Source organism: Pinus tabuliformis, chromosome 9 (genome assembly GCF_031772625.1).
Source record: "Pinus tabuliformis cultivar Carrire ecotype Pingquan chromosome 9, CPIR1, whole genome shotgun sequence".
Classification (NCBI taxonomy): domain Eukaryota; kingdom Viridiplantae; phylum Streptophyta; class Pinopsida; order Pinales; family Pinaceae; genus Pinus; species Pinus tabuliformis.
Window position 1 is genome coordinate 1,337,655,939 of NC_142307.1, and position 16,298 is coordinate 1,337,672,236.

At 37.5% G+C, this 16,298-nt stretch overlaps 1 protein-coding gene across 2 annotated transcripts in view; it reads left to right on the top strand.

Annotated features, from left to right (window-relative positions):
- The window catches only part of LOC149153464 (uncharacterized), a 371,159-nt gene that overhangs the window by 209,198 nt on the left and 145,663 nt on the right, over nt 1-16,298 (top strand). For both annotated transcript variants that reach the window (XM_089440413.1, XM_089440412.1), the window contains exon 4: nt 8,743-9,024. In XM_089440413.1, the coding sequence (XP_089296539.1) occupies nt 8,743-9,024 (282 nt within the window). The remainder of the gene's footprint in view (nt 1-8,742; nt 9,025-16,298) is intronic.

Here is a 16,298-nt window from a genome sequence, read left to right on the forward strand (position 1 = left end):
GCTCTCCTCACACTGAGGCTTCAGCGCTACTCCCTTTGCCCCGACAAAAAATTGAACTGGAAGTCCTCTCCGTCGACTCACTCAAAGAGAGACTGCCTCGAACTTTCAGCCCTCCGACTAAGAATTGTGCAAACCCTCAGGGGTTTCGAACAACTGCCTCTTGCAACTTTTTTGAACTCCCTCTTCTGCTCAACGCTGGATCAACCGGCTCTGCTCTTCTTGCTTCACCTGCAACTTTGATACCATGTGAAAATTCCTTAACCAAAATCCCTATTGCAGCAATGGATGATATTTCTCCTACTTGTTAGATTTACATGAACAAGTTATTTGCAGTTTCCTACAACAAATATTGAAATACATACACTGCAACCTTCACTTAATTAATCTATATGCGGAAATAAGAGACTGAGCAAGAAAGAAAATACAACACAATTGACACCGTTATTTTTGGACAAATGTCCCCGGAAAAACCCAATGTGGGAAAATTGGTGCAACAGCTTTGAGGGTTTATTATTATTAAGCAATAACAAATTCTGAATACATCTTTGAATACCTCTCGGGTTATTCAGTTACAGAGAAAGAAATACTGACAGAAAGATTTGTGAGATTACCTCACACAATCATTGAGAAAATCCTCCCTGATTCTGATACTGAATGAAGTGCCTCTGGTAGGCCCTACTTTGCCTCTGCGTAGTCCTCACGCAGTCCATGCATCAACCTCTCTAGGCACTGCATCACCCAGTCTCTTGATCGATTTGCTGTTTGGAGTCTCTGCGCTTAGCCTCTCGGTCTCACACCCCGACTCCTGGCTTTTGAAACTGACTATCCTTAGCAAAATATCATACTCTCTGTCACCCTCTGCACAGCCTTTGCGTGGTCCTTCATGGCCCTGCATCAGCGTCTGCGTCTGGGCTGCTGGATCACTCTCTGCCTCTCTTTGCTGATGATTCTCCGACTGAGAAAATCTCTCTCTTTCCGGATGCTATCCCTGCCCTTCAACTGCAAGTAATCTAGTCGATCAAAACTTCCTCCCGAGAACTTCTCACTTCAAAAATTCGATCTCTTGATCTCTCGGTGTGTTTTCCAAATGACCCTCAATCCTCTTATTTATATCTTTTTGTTGGACAACCAACGACCTAGACTAAATCCTAATCAAAGGCTCATATCATTTTGGCTTGATCTCCGTCTTCTTCTAGAAGTTACACCCATAATTAGATTAATACCCATTAATATTTTTAATTTCCTAAGTTTAGACTTAGGGTCCCATTAAAAAATATTAATTATTTTAATAAAATTGTCTTTAGGTGGAATTTGCCAAAACGCTTTTTGGGTTCTTTGGAATACATGTGCCCCAACCTCCCTGCAAAATTTGAGGCCTAAAGGACATCCGATGATACCCCAAATCAACAACCCTTTGGAGGGAGATTTTGCTTGATGATTGGACACCTTTTGATGAGGAGATGTGGCTTTTGGAGTGAGGAGTGCCTTTGTGAGTCATCCATGACATATTTTGATGAGAAATACACTTTCAGAGGATGACGTTACCCTTGGAAGCAATTTTGGCCAACACATGTGGACTAGTTGAGGTTTGTTTTTATGTTTTATCATTGATATAATTATCTTTTTTCTTTTTTTTCTTTTTTTGTTATGACTAAGGAATCAACAACTACACTGGTTTCGTACTCGCGTGACATGGGGTTGATTTCGATTGCTGGCACTATAACCTTTAGGTGCTTATATACACCCCTTTTGGAGACAGGTAAATCGGGAGAATTTGAACCTCAAATCTCTTGGTACATAACACTTCATTATCACGACAATCGCCAATTAAGCTGCTCCCTGGGGTCTATTGATATAGTTCTCTTTGGGGTTGGCTTGTGACCTACTTAGCTTGTAGTCACATATTTTAATATTTGTAGGGATTTTATTCTAAGTTTATCCTAAATCGACTTGGTTGCCTTCATATAAGTAGAGGGAAGTTTATTTAGTGTTGAATCATTGTCACACTCACACTTGAGAGAGTGCACACTAGTTTTCTCTTTTCTCTTGGTTGTTATGGAGCATTGAATGAGAAAATTGTCTTGGGGAGGATATTGTGATTGGATGGATTTTCTCTTGGATGATAAATGGTGATTCTATGGTGATTTTGTGCAAATTTATTATAAGTATCTTCTTCCATCTTGTATTTGTTGTAGAATTAGGGTTTCATTGAAATTTTCACCAAATGTGTTGAATCTTTTATGGCTCTAACATCTCCTTTGCAAGATTATCATCAAGTTTCCATCAAGGAACCTTAGTATAGCTTCCTTGCATTTTATCTCCAATTTGATTGAAAATCACTAGGGTTTGTGGAGTAGAGAAACCTATTTGTAGCTTTTTTCTCTCTGATGAATCACTCCCATTGGTCCTCTTCCATAGACATTGCCTTACACTCCATTAGTCCCCCTTGATTGAAAAGGTACCAGTTCACTATTGTGTCAATCCCTTTAAATAGCATAATTAAAACCTTAATTTTTTTTTTTTTTTTTATGTTTTCTAGTGTAAATTAGGGTTAGGTTATGGAAAAATATGGTTTTTATGGCATTAATTACCTTGGAGCTTAGTCCTAGGGTTAGGTATTGCATGTGTTAAATTGGAAGAGAGTAAATATTATTTTTGATACATTTTTCAGCCATTAATTAGGGTTGACGTGTACAATTTTTCTTGTCGTTAAGTGTTTTTAGCCATTGAAATTTGTTGTAATCTATTTCTTTGTTTATCCATTAAATAACCTTTGTTTCTCACTTGTTTATTAGAAAATTTAGGATATTTTGTTATCGTTATATAACAAAAATTTGTATTTGAAATATAACATGTGTTTGGGAACCTATTTGAGCCTCTCTAAGACTTACTAAACCCTCTAGATTTAGCCATAGGGTCCTTTGAACTTGTTGTCTTGAAATTACATCTTATCTAATCGAGAACCTTACTTATTGAACTTTATCCTTGGGTGATTGTAGTAGTAGAAACCTTAGGGGGTATTTAGATTAAGAGTAATTGGGTTATCCAATCCCTAAGATCTACTATGGAAGCTTCTCTTATAGTGATAGTATCCAACTACAAAATAGTGGGGGAACAATTACTAAGGTGACAGTCATGACTGATCGCATTATTGCTCTTAATCTAGTGTATTTAGTGAGACTTTGCACTAAGTTGCTATATTTTGAGGTAACATGGATGGAAAGATTGTTTGAAAAGAGTAGATATGATTTGTATATTAGGGGCATTTTATCTTGGACATGGTGATTTCATTTGGTAGGCCATGGAGTGGTCCCATGAGTTTGGTCAAGAGTTTTTTTTCTAAAAACAAACTTTGATAGTGCTTATGATTGGGTGGATTGGTCCTTCATTATGAGGACATTGTGTTGTTTGGGGTTTGGATCATGGTGTTTTGTCTGTCTCTATCAATAATTCTCTGTCCCTTCAAATTTTACTCATCAATCCATTTGCTAATGGTGTCCCTTGGCCTCTTACCTATACAATTTATCAATTGATGCTTTCGGATATCTTTTGGAAGTTGTTTGAATGCACAACCAAATGTTTGGCATCTCACTCTTTAATGGGTTAATGATGGTTAACGATCATTTTTCTAATTACTCTCATTTTTGTGTGAGTAGACTAGGGTTTTGTAGATGGTGCATGTGTATCCCTTAACGTTTTGTATGTGGCTTCGGGGCTAGTGGTGAGTGATCATACGATGGACTATTGCTTGGTTGGTTTATCCAATGAGGTAACTTCCTACAACTTGGACTAATATTAGGTCGAGGGCATTGGATGGTATCTTGGCATAAAATTTGGAGTGGGAATGTTGCCCATTGTCATGTGGGATTGGCGTTGATAACAACTTCATACCAAGCTTCATATCTGGTAACATAGGGACCTATCATTTGTTGGTAAATTGATAGTGGTTGGGAGGATTCTTTAGACCTCACAAATGTATTATGTTTATTGCTGGTTGCCTAGTTAGGTGTAGCTTTGGTGGTTGGAATAGATCCTCTGTTCGTATTTATGCTCAAGTATGGTAGAGACATGGGTCTCCTATTGGTCTGTTGGGATGTTTGTATCATGGCCAAGGATGAGGGAGAGCTTTGTTTGATTAATGTGTCTACTTAGGGGTGCATCCTTGCTACCAAAAGTGTGGTTCACTATTTGGAGGGCATTCCCCCTTGGTAGGTGTGTGACAAGTTTTCTTTTGCATAGCAATGATAGCAAGTTGGCAGGGTGTGGGGGGTCTTTGATTTATGTGACGTTATTCCCCCCGCCACCCCCCCACCTATTCTAGGTCTCCATTTTTTTTTTATTTTTAGGAGTATCTAGACGGATTTCAGTACAGTATTGGTTTGGCTTGATGGAACATGAGGGTAGTAGAGTAGGATGGGATTTTCTAAGACATCCTATTTAGAGTTTGAGGACACAGGTTAGTTATATTGTAGAAATGCCTCACTTCTAGGCTTGTTAGTTCAGCAAAAAGGGTGCCCTATTTTTGTAGGACTTGGGATTTAGTTTTATGTCCTTATAAGGATCAACATCCTTTGTCTCATGAGTTCTCTTTACTCCTCTTGGATCATCCATCCATCATAGTGTTGGTTGCGATTATCCCTCCGGAGGACTTGTATAAGATTGTAATGTTCCTAAACAAGAATGTAGGTGATATACAAAGCATTCAAACAATCCAGCAATCAGAAAAACGAAATATACATTAAGCACCCATGGAAACACAGGAAATAGAGAACTGCTAAGCCATTTTATTACTTCTTCAGGAGCAAATGCAATAGTAAAATAGAATGGTGCACTTGGGCTTGTCTCAATGGAAAAGCATGACAAAACCCAGGTGAGAAAATGTTGAACTGAAGGCTGCTACAACTGCTGCACCAAACTGAACTGCGCTGTCCCAGAAAACTGCTCTGTCTGCTGACTTCGAAGGGCTAGAATCACTGTTTCTCATGCTCAGAAAAGTATGAGATTTCAACTCCTTGCTCCTTGGCCTAAACCCAAAAAAACCCATGGAGGAATTGGCCAAATGTTGACCTCAGAATTTTGGCCCAAATTCCCCTTAGCTCCTCTAGTTATTGGCTGAGTTGGCACCCTTGTTTGACCCCTTAGATCTACCCAGAAAATTCTATAAAATTAGGAGTGTGATCCTTGCCCAAAACCCAGAAAACCCAGAAAGGGTTTCCCTTGGTTCCAACCTTCAAAAATTGACCTTTCACAGCTTGGCCCTCCTCCAATTTCGAATTTTGTTGCTGTGACTGATCCTGTCAATCTCTGCTCTCCCAACTCTAGCAATCCTCCTCAAATGGCCCTCCAAGTGATCTCCTACTTCTCTCGGCCAGCTCCAGCTCTACAATTCCTCCCTCCAACTCCCACGTGAGCCTAGTGATGGCTCTCTGCGCAGGCCCCGGGTAACTGTAAATCGAACTGCTGGGATGCTGGCTCTGCTGGCTCCAAAACTCACAAGAAAGGCTGGCCCTTTGTTGCTCTCCCAATCCTCTAACTCTCCCGGCAAATGCTTGGTCACTGATAGCTCCAAACTCCCCCTGCGTATTCTCCAGCTAGCTGGAAATACACACTCCCTGTTGTGGCTGAATGGTAGTGCTGTAACACACTCCCGGAACTCCTAAAATACTTATGAAACTGCCTCTCTAGGGTGGGCACGGATGGTCCCCCGAAGTAGAGGTTGAATCTCCCACTTGAGAGATTCGTGGCTAAACAACTGGTTGACTCAGCTAAACAATAGAGCGAATAGTCAAGTAATTTTGATTGCAAAGTGTAAGAATGAATCCAAAATGAGAGCTGCTCCCTCCTTATAACTCCTTGGGCCTCCCTAGCCTTATGTGGCCCCCTCCATCCACCTATTCAACTTTCCCTCCAAGCTACTTGAATGGGCCAATTCGAACTCCCATGTGGGTGGCCCCCACATTCCACTAGCAACCAAATAAAGTCGAATTGCCTCTTAAGTCCCTAAGTAAAAAATTATGGGTTCTCTTCCTTAGCCAAAATTGTGCAAAATTGTGTAGCAGCACCCTGTTACAAATGTGTTTGAGAAGGGACATGACAAAGATGAATGTTGTTGTGATAGGTCCCTTTTGAGTGATTGTGGTTGGAAATTTGGTTTCCCTATTCAATAGTATGATTCTAGGAGCCTTTACCACATTTTGCATTAGAGACATGCTCTTCCTCTAGTCATCGATGCTTGTTGGGTTTGTATTGATTCAAAGGACAAGTGTGTTCATCGATGTCATTGTGCATGGCTATTTATCTTTCCTATAAATCAAGAGATTTTGCTTGGTTGGTCATATATTAGGGTCTTCCATCCAAGGTGAGGTTGGCCAAGAGTGGGCTTTCTAATGGTCTTTGCCTAGCCTGCTAGTGCTCCAAGACAACAAAACATATGTTTTCGGATTGTTAGTTTGTGGTGAAAGCTTGGTAGTGTGTCTAGGATTAGGACTTAGTTCTACTCCATGGGATTATTAATTGGAGGGTGGCCCATTTGGGTGATTGCAGTTATTTGGTACATACATTTTTCATTGGTATTTGGCATTGCTTGAGGATCTTGGCTTTCTATATCCTTTGGAATATCTGATGTAGGACTGTTTTCAATCACGAGGCTAGTTCTTTGTTCCATGTGGAGGGATGAGGTACATATGCAATTGTTGGCCAAAGGGGCCTTGCTGATAAGAGATTCCAAATCCCTAGATGCAGTAATGTATTCTGATTTTATTTCTGCACTAGTAACTTTGAGGAAGAGAATGTGAATTTCGTTTTATATGCCGTTCTTGCTTTTTGCTTTTTCTATGTAAATTTGTACTGTACATTTAAGACACATTTCAGAAAATGTTGGGTTATCATGGGCTGATAAAAATACTAATTAATAACTGATTCTTAACTAAATGGTCAACACATCCATCTGTCGTCAATTTATTAAAAAATGTAACCAGCTACCCATAGACCTTAAGGGTCATCACAAAACACATGAATAGTTTTTTGTCATTTGATAAATTCACATCAAAATGATACTCTATAACTAAGAGGTCTCAATCTACAGTGTTAGCATGTGTGACCTTCTCAGTAGTATTAATGCATGCTACATGACTAACATGTGCTTGACATGTAGGGCTAGATGCAACTGATGAAAACTGCAATGATAGTGAAGATATGTATAGGCCAATATTTGGGCAATGATGAATCACCATGAACCATTGGTTGTGTTTTACAATGGAGTTGACCCTTTGAAGCTTGTCATATTTTCTGGGTGGGAATGGGATAAGAATGATATCAAGTACCCATTTAGCCAGATTAGATACATGCTATGATAAGGAGAGTGAATCCGTTACCTGGAGACAAGCAGTCTTAGATTCAAGAAAACCTATGTAGCCAGATACATATATGTGTTATTTCACATTTCCATATTTTTGGGAAGGCTCGTTTTCAGTAGAATTTGTGTTAGCAGACTTTTGCCATTTCCTTGTTTTAGGCAACCTAGAGGAACAGTCTACACTGATGGTACTTCACGTTAAGTGCCCTATGTTTCCCTCAATTCAAATTCAATCTGATTTTTAAATTTAAGGGTGCCTCCACATCCTTCCTAGGTCATAAAAACTCCACATATGGCACTATTTCGTCCATCACATGTCTAGAGCTCCAAAGAAATCTTTAAAATGGTTCCAACTAGCTTAACTGGGAGGTAGTGCAAATGGCCTGTCCATATATTACAAGGTAGCCACATACTAGCTTCTTTCTGACTTGTACTGATACATTGGCCCTGAGGGAGAATCCTCATGTGTGCAGATTGCCCAGGCTCCTTTACCCCACCAAAGAAGCAGAAGAGATAATACTACTAGTGCATCTGTACAAAAAAGGAAGAGATAATGCTGTATGGGAATGGTTCACCTGTGAGTATTGCTAGGAGTTTTATGGGGAGTCTAGACTCTAAACTCTCAGTGGATTGGGATTTGGGAGGAGTGCCGTTCTACCTCGTGTACCAGGAGTCGAAGATTTGATAATAGCAAAAGATACTGGAGCTGGTGACATGAAATGTTATGTGATCTGCTTTTACATAAACTCATGTCTAATTATTTTCCTTCCCCTCACCTCCAAACACGGACCTATAATCGGATGCCTTTGTTTTATCTTTATTTGGAACATTTTCATTGCCTCAGATGCATCCTTTGCATTTATTAGACACAGATGAAGTAGTTGAAGTAGTTGCTAGGTGGAGGACACAATAGGTACTCTGTTTCAATTTAATTAGGAATTTTTACCAGTAGTTGTATTGAAAGCTTTCAATTACATGCTGATTTTACTGTAAGTCTGTCTTTGTTAGCTCTTTTTATAGATATAATTTGATTCCAGAAACAAGTAGCAGTTGCACTCCATGACCACCAATCCAGTTTCACTCAGGGATTTGTACTGAAGCACTGGATGCATGCTTCTCCCTAGTGTTGCATGACATTATTAATATATCACATATTCGTAACACATACTTGTTACAGAAAGACTATTTAGAACAATATGTATTTCTTTTATACTATGTTTGTGTGTGTTCATGAAATTGTTATCTATAGTATAACTTTTTATAACATATATGTCTGTATTATTTGGTAGGACTAATTGGTAAGAATGCTGTACTGCTTTTTGAAGAATGGAATTTTTCATTGTGTGAGCTTGTATATAACAGCTACCTGACTCTTTGCTGTTGTGAAGGTGTCTCCCAAAGCTTGTGGCCATACTCGTGGAAGAAAGGTGGTTTCACGGGAGGAAGCAGTGATGCGCATAAAAGCAGCTGTAGATGCTCGGAAAGAAAGCTCTGCAGACATTATTATTATAGCACGTACAGATGCACGCCAAGCTGTTTCCTTGGAGGAATCACTTTGGAGGGTACAGGCATTTGCTGACGCAGGGGCGGATGTACTTTTCATAGATGCACTAGCTTCTAAAAAAGAAATGCAAGCTTTCTGTAATATTTTTCCTCAGGTTCCCAAAATGGTATGTCCATTTATTCTATATTCTACACTGGTTCACCTTTGTTACAAAGAAGAGGACAGCCTTGTATTATTGTAGATCTTGTTGCTTATATATTGTTCAAAAATCAGTGGAAGCTTATATTTTGGACCACTAGTTAGTATTCCTTATTGGTTAAGTTCTGTGGAAATGGATATAGATCCTCTAGTTTTTTGGAAAAGTTAGCATCCAGATATGGGAGAATGGCATATATATTTCTATACGTATTGTCAAAAAAAAGACTTGAATGCAAACATATAATATTTGTATTTCTAGAATCAAATCCATTCATAGCTTTTGAAAACATTCCAAAAACAAAATGTTACATCTATCGTTTTGGTGAATTTATTGCTGAGGGTCCAAAATATAACTTATTGGCAATATTAGGGCAAATATAAGAAACTATCAAAACACTTAGAAAATAAAAAATAATAATTTTTTTTCAAAATTTTAAACATCTAAAGAAACAACAACATCAAACAAACATGTTGTGACATAAATATGAAAATAAAATTGATATAGAAGAGGTCAAGTGATACATCACACATTGATACTAAAATATGATATCCTAAGTCCTAACAACATAATGAAAAATTACATTAAAACAAAATAAATCTATCTCATCAGATGATCATTATGAGGCATCTAGATACTACAAAGATAATCTTAATGCATTAAGAAGATGTGTCCGAAGATTAGGTTTTCCCTACCCTGGAGAAGCTTGTGGTTCATGTTGCCACAAAATCTAGTAGGCCTTTGAGAGGGAAAACCTACAAGGAATAAACTAGACCTACAAGCAACAAAGGGGTCATGGTCCACTATCACCACAACCAACACCCCCTGCTCTTTATGAACATTCACCGATGGGAGGACTCCCAGTAGGAAAGAGATCACTTATAATAGATATTCTAGGGTTAAGGTGTGGAATGATCTCGCTAGGAGGTCTTCAAGAAGGACACAATTCTTGGTCCAAGGCTTCACAAAGATGCAATTCGCTTTCTATGAAGAATCCTATAAACAAGGGCTCAAGACCTAGGGTTTTGATTGATTTGACGAGTGTTGGAGTAGCTCATGCTCAAGGCAAGGAGAAAGGGTTTCTTACAATATATTTTAGCTAAGCCAGGGCTCATGAAACCTTCAATAAAGTCCTTAAGTTGAAGAAAGAAAAACTAGGGCTTCCCTCTTAGGGAAAACACCTAGGGCAAGAGAATTTATGGATGAAATTGAAGTGGATGCCCAACAAATTGACAAGTTTTGGGGCAAACCCTACCTACTTGATGTTTAGGCTCTCCAACCACTAAAATTCTCCGTCCCTTGAAATTTGCACCAAGCCCTAGATCTCTTCTGAGTCTTCTCTAGCCTTGAAAGGACTGAATTTAAGGGAGAAAAGATGGATAAAATGTGAGATTGATCACCAAAAAGTTGGATTAGTTTCTTGTTCCTTGGGAGAATGGAGTCTAGGATGATTTAGGTTAGCTAAACTTGTTTTCAAGGAGGCCAAAATTTGATGCCTTGGCAAGCAAACTTCAAGCATTTACCCACCCAATAAAAAATGGATTTTTATGGGAGAGCTACAATGAAAATTCTAGAATGCCCTTTCAAACCAAGCTCTTATACCATGTTGATTTTTTAAGATTTTCTAGACTGATAATTACTTCCAATGATTACTTCATTAATTTGTCTTGTGTCACATTCATTGTTAATCAATTACACATAGATAATCTTAACAATATAAACAATAAAGCCAGTAGGATCATAAAGAGACAGCCAAACAAGAGACACAAAATTTATTCTAGGAAAACTCTAACCAGTGAAAAATCCAACAACCTTTTCTTAGAGAAATTATCCAATTCAACAAGAGATACAATCTGATTTCCCAGTCAAAAACCAAGTCAAACTGACTAGTAACCAAACCCAGGTCAAACTTGGTCAAACAGAGACAAATTCGACCTCCTGGGATTTCGGTTTGCTGCCTCAGAAATCATCCTTCTTCATGCCTCAGATTCGTCCTTCTATTCCGCCTCAAATTCATCCTCTTTAGTCTCCCACGTGTGAATAAAGTCAATAGAAGATGGTCATCCAAATTATGCCAAGAGGAGGAGGTTGAATGGCCTTTAAATAGTGATCTTAATGAGTTCGAATAGGTGTCACTCCATGCTGGTTCAATTTGATCATTTAGAGCCAATTTTAGAGGCAAAATTTATAATTCAAAATTCAAATTTTCCTTCTTTTGAAGCCGACTTGAAGTATACATTTGTATTTATCATGAAGACCAACCATAGCTAAAAAAACCCAACTATAATCAGATTGTAGTCTCCTTCACAATGCTCTGTGCACAACAAAACTAATTAAAATGTCAAATGCAGAAAAAACTGTAGCAACAACTCACATTAACAATCTACTCTCACCTAATCCAATCCTACATATTTACAAGGATTAGAACTCACATCTCTCTCATTTTCTTGGGTCCTCCCATCAGAGAGTTATGTCTAGACCAACCTTGATACCATGATACAAAATGGAAGAGTAGACAGGTTTTCTATCATACACCAAAAATGTTCTGAGTTATGTTGAAATTTTGATGTTCTATGCTGTTACAATCACTTATATCTAAAACTTCTTTATGCTGCAAAATAAGTTAAGTAATTGTAGATAGAACATAAACCATATAAACCATATGCACAATGAAAGACAACCAAGAACTCAATGAGATACAGAGAAGTTAGGTCAATGACCAAGGCAAAACCCACAAGGGGAAAACCCAACCAAATTCTTCTTCTATTAGAAATCAATTGTTCAACAGAGATACAAAGTACACAGAAAGAATGAAGAAGTTCACCCAAATCTGAAGAATATATTTGATAGCAATAGCTAATGCAAACACTGAATCACTTTAGCTCTCCAAGATCTGCTCTTACTCTCCAAGTCTCTCTCTCTCACAATCTCCTTCAAGTCTCTCCAACTCTCTCTCAAGTTCGAATTCACAATGCACAAGTAAGTGAGGTGAGATGATATGAGACACATATATATAGGAGGGGCAATGAATTATTGACATAAAGGAGGAGCAATACACATGCCTTGAGGAAGAGTTACTTATGCCATAAAGGAGAGGAGTGTAACTTATGCATTCAAGAGAGAGGTGTAACTTATGCATTAAAGAGGTGTAAGAGGAATCTTTTTATGACGAGTCATTAAAGTGTGTAAGAGATGTGTAAAATCATTAAAGAGAGAGAGGAACGAATCCATTAAGAGAGAGTAACATATGCATTAATTGAGGGGAGTTACATATGACATGATTGAGTCTCATGTTTGAGAGACTTGAATTCCTTTTTAATAATAATAATGTTAATGATTAAGTTGAAATTGAACTATTAGGATTGATTGATGATCAAAAGGGTTTTTCCATCAACAATGCTTGATTACCAATTAATGCAAGGTGATTTACTATATTTGGAAAGTCATACTTGAGACTTTCTATTTTTATAAATTCATCCCCGAGCTGCCAATTTTCAACAAGTGATACTATTTAATCAACATTGTTACATATAAATGCTAGAAGCTTTGGCTTATGATAATCATGCTGTCTTAACCATACTAACAACTATTTGAGATAATATCTCAACCACAAACTTGTTGCATAGTTTTTGTCAAAGTTCCAAGGAAGCGGAAGTACCAATTTTTTCAACAGGATTAGATCATCTATCAACAGTTTATGTGTCATTATAAACCCATTCTGCAAGTTATGTAATGTAAATGATGCTAATAAGACCGTGAATGTATGTAAAATCCTAGTAACACTATTACTTTGGCGAGAGTTTCAGCCTATAAGGTTTTTCGTCTCACTGACTCATTTGTGTTTCTAAACTCGGATGGTCGGAAAAGTTTTCCCTCCAACCTCACCCCAAATCTATGGTGGAATTCTTTGTCAAAGTCTTAGGTAATTCCTAGCGTTCTAGTCGAGTCTTATGTAAAAATGATTTGGGAATACTTTAAGCTAATCGGCTAAATTATTTTATTACGAATCACTTGGTCACTTGGTCTACTAGATCATGTTGTGTCGCAGTTTGGGTATGTTTTTTGAGGGTCTAAGCCAAATGGGTATTCCCCCTTTGAGGGTTGAATTGTAAAAAATATTTTAATGCATGGTCCCTCGTACTTAGATACCATGGTTAAAATATTAGGGGATGAAAAAAACATTAAATCCCTCCAAGTGTCAATTAATTAATTTTTCTGGCAAGAATATATTACAATCATAAGCCAGAGATTTAATTAATTAGAGTCAAAATTAAATTTATAGAGAAATTAAATTCTCCAAGTGGAAAAATTCGTGGGTTTTCAAAGAATTAATTTTTGGAGGTCTTCCACTAAGGGAATATTGGATATTTCAAGAAAAATTGGACCCTTGTTCCTTAATGGTTAAGTAAAAGTCAAATTTTTGAGGAAATTAGCTCAAAATAATTAATTTTGAGCTAATAAAAATGGAATTGAATTATAAATTCGAAAATTCCTCAAAAATAAAAATTCAACGGCTAAGATTAAAATATGATCAATTATTTTTCGACGGTCGAGATTATTTTGACAAGGATCAAACAAACTAGTCGTTATTTTTCCACTTGGAGGATTTATCTATAAATTAGAGAGTCATTTGAGTCTTTAGCCATCTGATTTCTGGTTAAGAAATTGCTGCTGAAGCATTGATGTAACACTGTTGTCCCACTGGAACTTTTATTTCTATCATAATAAAGACTTTGTGGTGCAGTTGAAGGTGTTCAGTGTTTGTTGATTTGTGGTATGTGCTGGCTATGAGCTTTCCGATGTTGTGCCGGTAAATGATATAAAATGTTTTTCATTAGATGGAGATATAGTCATTCCATTGATAGTTTGGGCTAATCTTAGATGATTTCATTTGCCATATGATTAACATATTTTCTTGAGATATATACATAGTGTTTGCAGGTACCTCAGTCCTTAGTTTCCAAGTTCACATACTCTGGGCATGAACCGACTTTGTTTGGATCCCAAATATTTATATGGTTGATTTAAACTTCACTAAGGCTATAGTGTGCATTGAGTTTCTAAATTATTTTTAGCAATTTATCAACGAAAAAGTTCCATAATTTTTTTTGCCAAAATTTGTTTTAAAACCTTTGTGTATTTGTAAAATATTTTTTGTAAATATTTTTTTGTTAATTGGGGTTTTGAATTTTGTATATATTTGGGGTTTTTGGTATTTTATTTCCATTTTTTGCAAGTGAAATCAAGAGAAGAGGTTGGAATAGAGTTAGACCTAGGCCCTTAAGGGTAAGGTCTAGTCTCTAGAATTTTTACAGGGCTAGCCATTGGAAAATTTGTAGCAAATTGAAGACCTGAAATGATTTTTTTTTTTTCGAGGCAGGGGTTTCAAGGTTTAGCCCTTTCGGGCTTGGATCCGACCTCTCCAAGGCCAATGTTTGCCTCTAAGCCACTTTTGTCAGCCCTTTTTCCCTCTGCGTTTGAGTTTCAGGGGATTTTAACCCTAGCCATGAGGCCTAGGGCCTTCGGTCCCTCTTCTCCCCTTGCTTTTCCTAACCCTTAAGGAATTGTGGCTGCCTTTTGAGGCTCCCTTTAGGGTGCTGTAGGCCTCAAGGGCCTAAAAACCGCTGTAGCCCCTAACGGCCTCTAGACCCTCCCTTAAGCCAATCGACAACCCTATAGGGCTTACTGTAGGCCTTCTTAGGCCTCCTCCTTGAGCCGCTAGCTCTTCTTGGCCTCTCTGCCTTTTCCGTGGTCCTCAACATTTTTCTTTAACCTTTAGCTCTCATCTAGCCCTAGTTTGATCCTTGTCCATTTTCGAAATTTTTTGGGACTGAATACTTGGTGGTTTTGTAGGAATTTGGCCTCAAAAACTTTGATTTTCAGGTGGCAACTTCGTCCTAAAATTTTGGCAAGTTTGGGCAAAGTGATCTTCAAGGCAATGAGCCTAGGGTTTGCTCTCTAAACCTTAATTTTTTAATGTTTTGCTACTGTTGTAATTTTCATTTTATAACAGTGATACATAGGCTCTAAAATCACATTAAGTTGGTCAAAATACTTTAAAATTGCAAAATTTGAATTTCCTAAATTTTGGCCACTTGGGCATCAAGGATTTAGCCTAGATCTAAAAATTTGCTTGCTAGAATTGTCTGCATAAATCTCTGAATCAGATCTGCAAATTTCCGAGTAATTCACATAAAAGGGCTCAAAAACTAAATTTTTCAGTTTTGGCAAAATTTTTCTAGTTTTGGGCATATTTGGCACTTCTTGTAGCATCACTAACTCACTGATTTGCTGATTAATTTACTCTTGTAACAAGATATATAAGATCTGATCTAATTCTGAAAATCGCATTTCAAGTAAGCAAAAATTCACTGTTTTAGTTTGGCAAGTTGTTGGGCATTTTACTAATCAAATCTAGTTGCTATGGGCTTGTCATCTCTTGGGTTTAAAGTGATTTCCTTACTGTTGTCATAAGACTAATAAGTGCTGAAATTTCTAAAGTGTTATCGCTGATTTGGGATATTTGAGATCTAACATTTGCTTGTCTTGTTTTAAGTTACAAGAATTTCCCAATTTTACACTTAAAACACTCATACACTTAAGCTCTAAATTGCTGATCTTGTTTATGATATGAACTACTTTGGCATTTGAAATCTAATTGTGCTTGTGATAAGAAAATCTTGCATAATTGTGATTGGCATCTTGTGGTCATTGGCTGATTGACAATTGGATAATTTGTCCTAGGTATCTTGTGGACTGATTCATTAGCACTTGTATCCTTAAGCACTTGTCTTGTTTTAAGATTGTCTTCTAATTGTTGTTAAGTACTATTGTCATAAAGAGTAATCATAATTTAAGTACTTAAACACTTACAATCCTAACTCAAGTAACTTCACTCATAATCATTGCATAAGCATTCTAGTCTTAACTTTTCACTTAATAACTAACCTTCAAGCATAAACTTGGTTGATAGACTCATAGGACAACCCTCTTTCATCCTATGTCACAGGGTTCGGCGAACCTGAAAAAAAAATTGAAATTCGTTCAGGTTCGGCGAACCTGAAATTCGAACCTCAAGTTGAACCCGAACCTCATCGAACTTCATCGAACCTAATCGAACTTAATCGAACCTCATCGAACCTAATCGAACCTGTTTTCTTGACGGTTTTATTTGGTTGTTTAGACGAAAAACCAGGGTCTGCATATTATACATCAACCACACCATGTGCCAAATGTAACAGCTT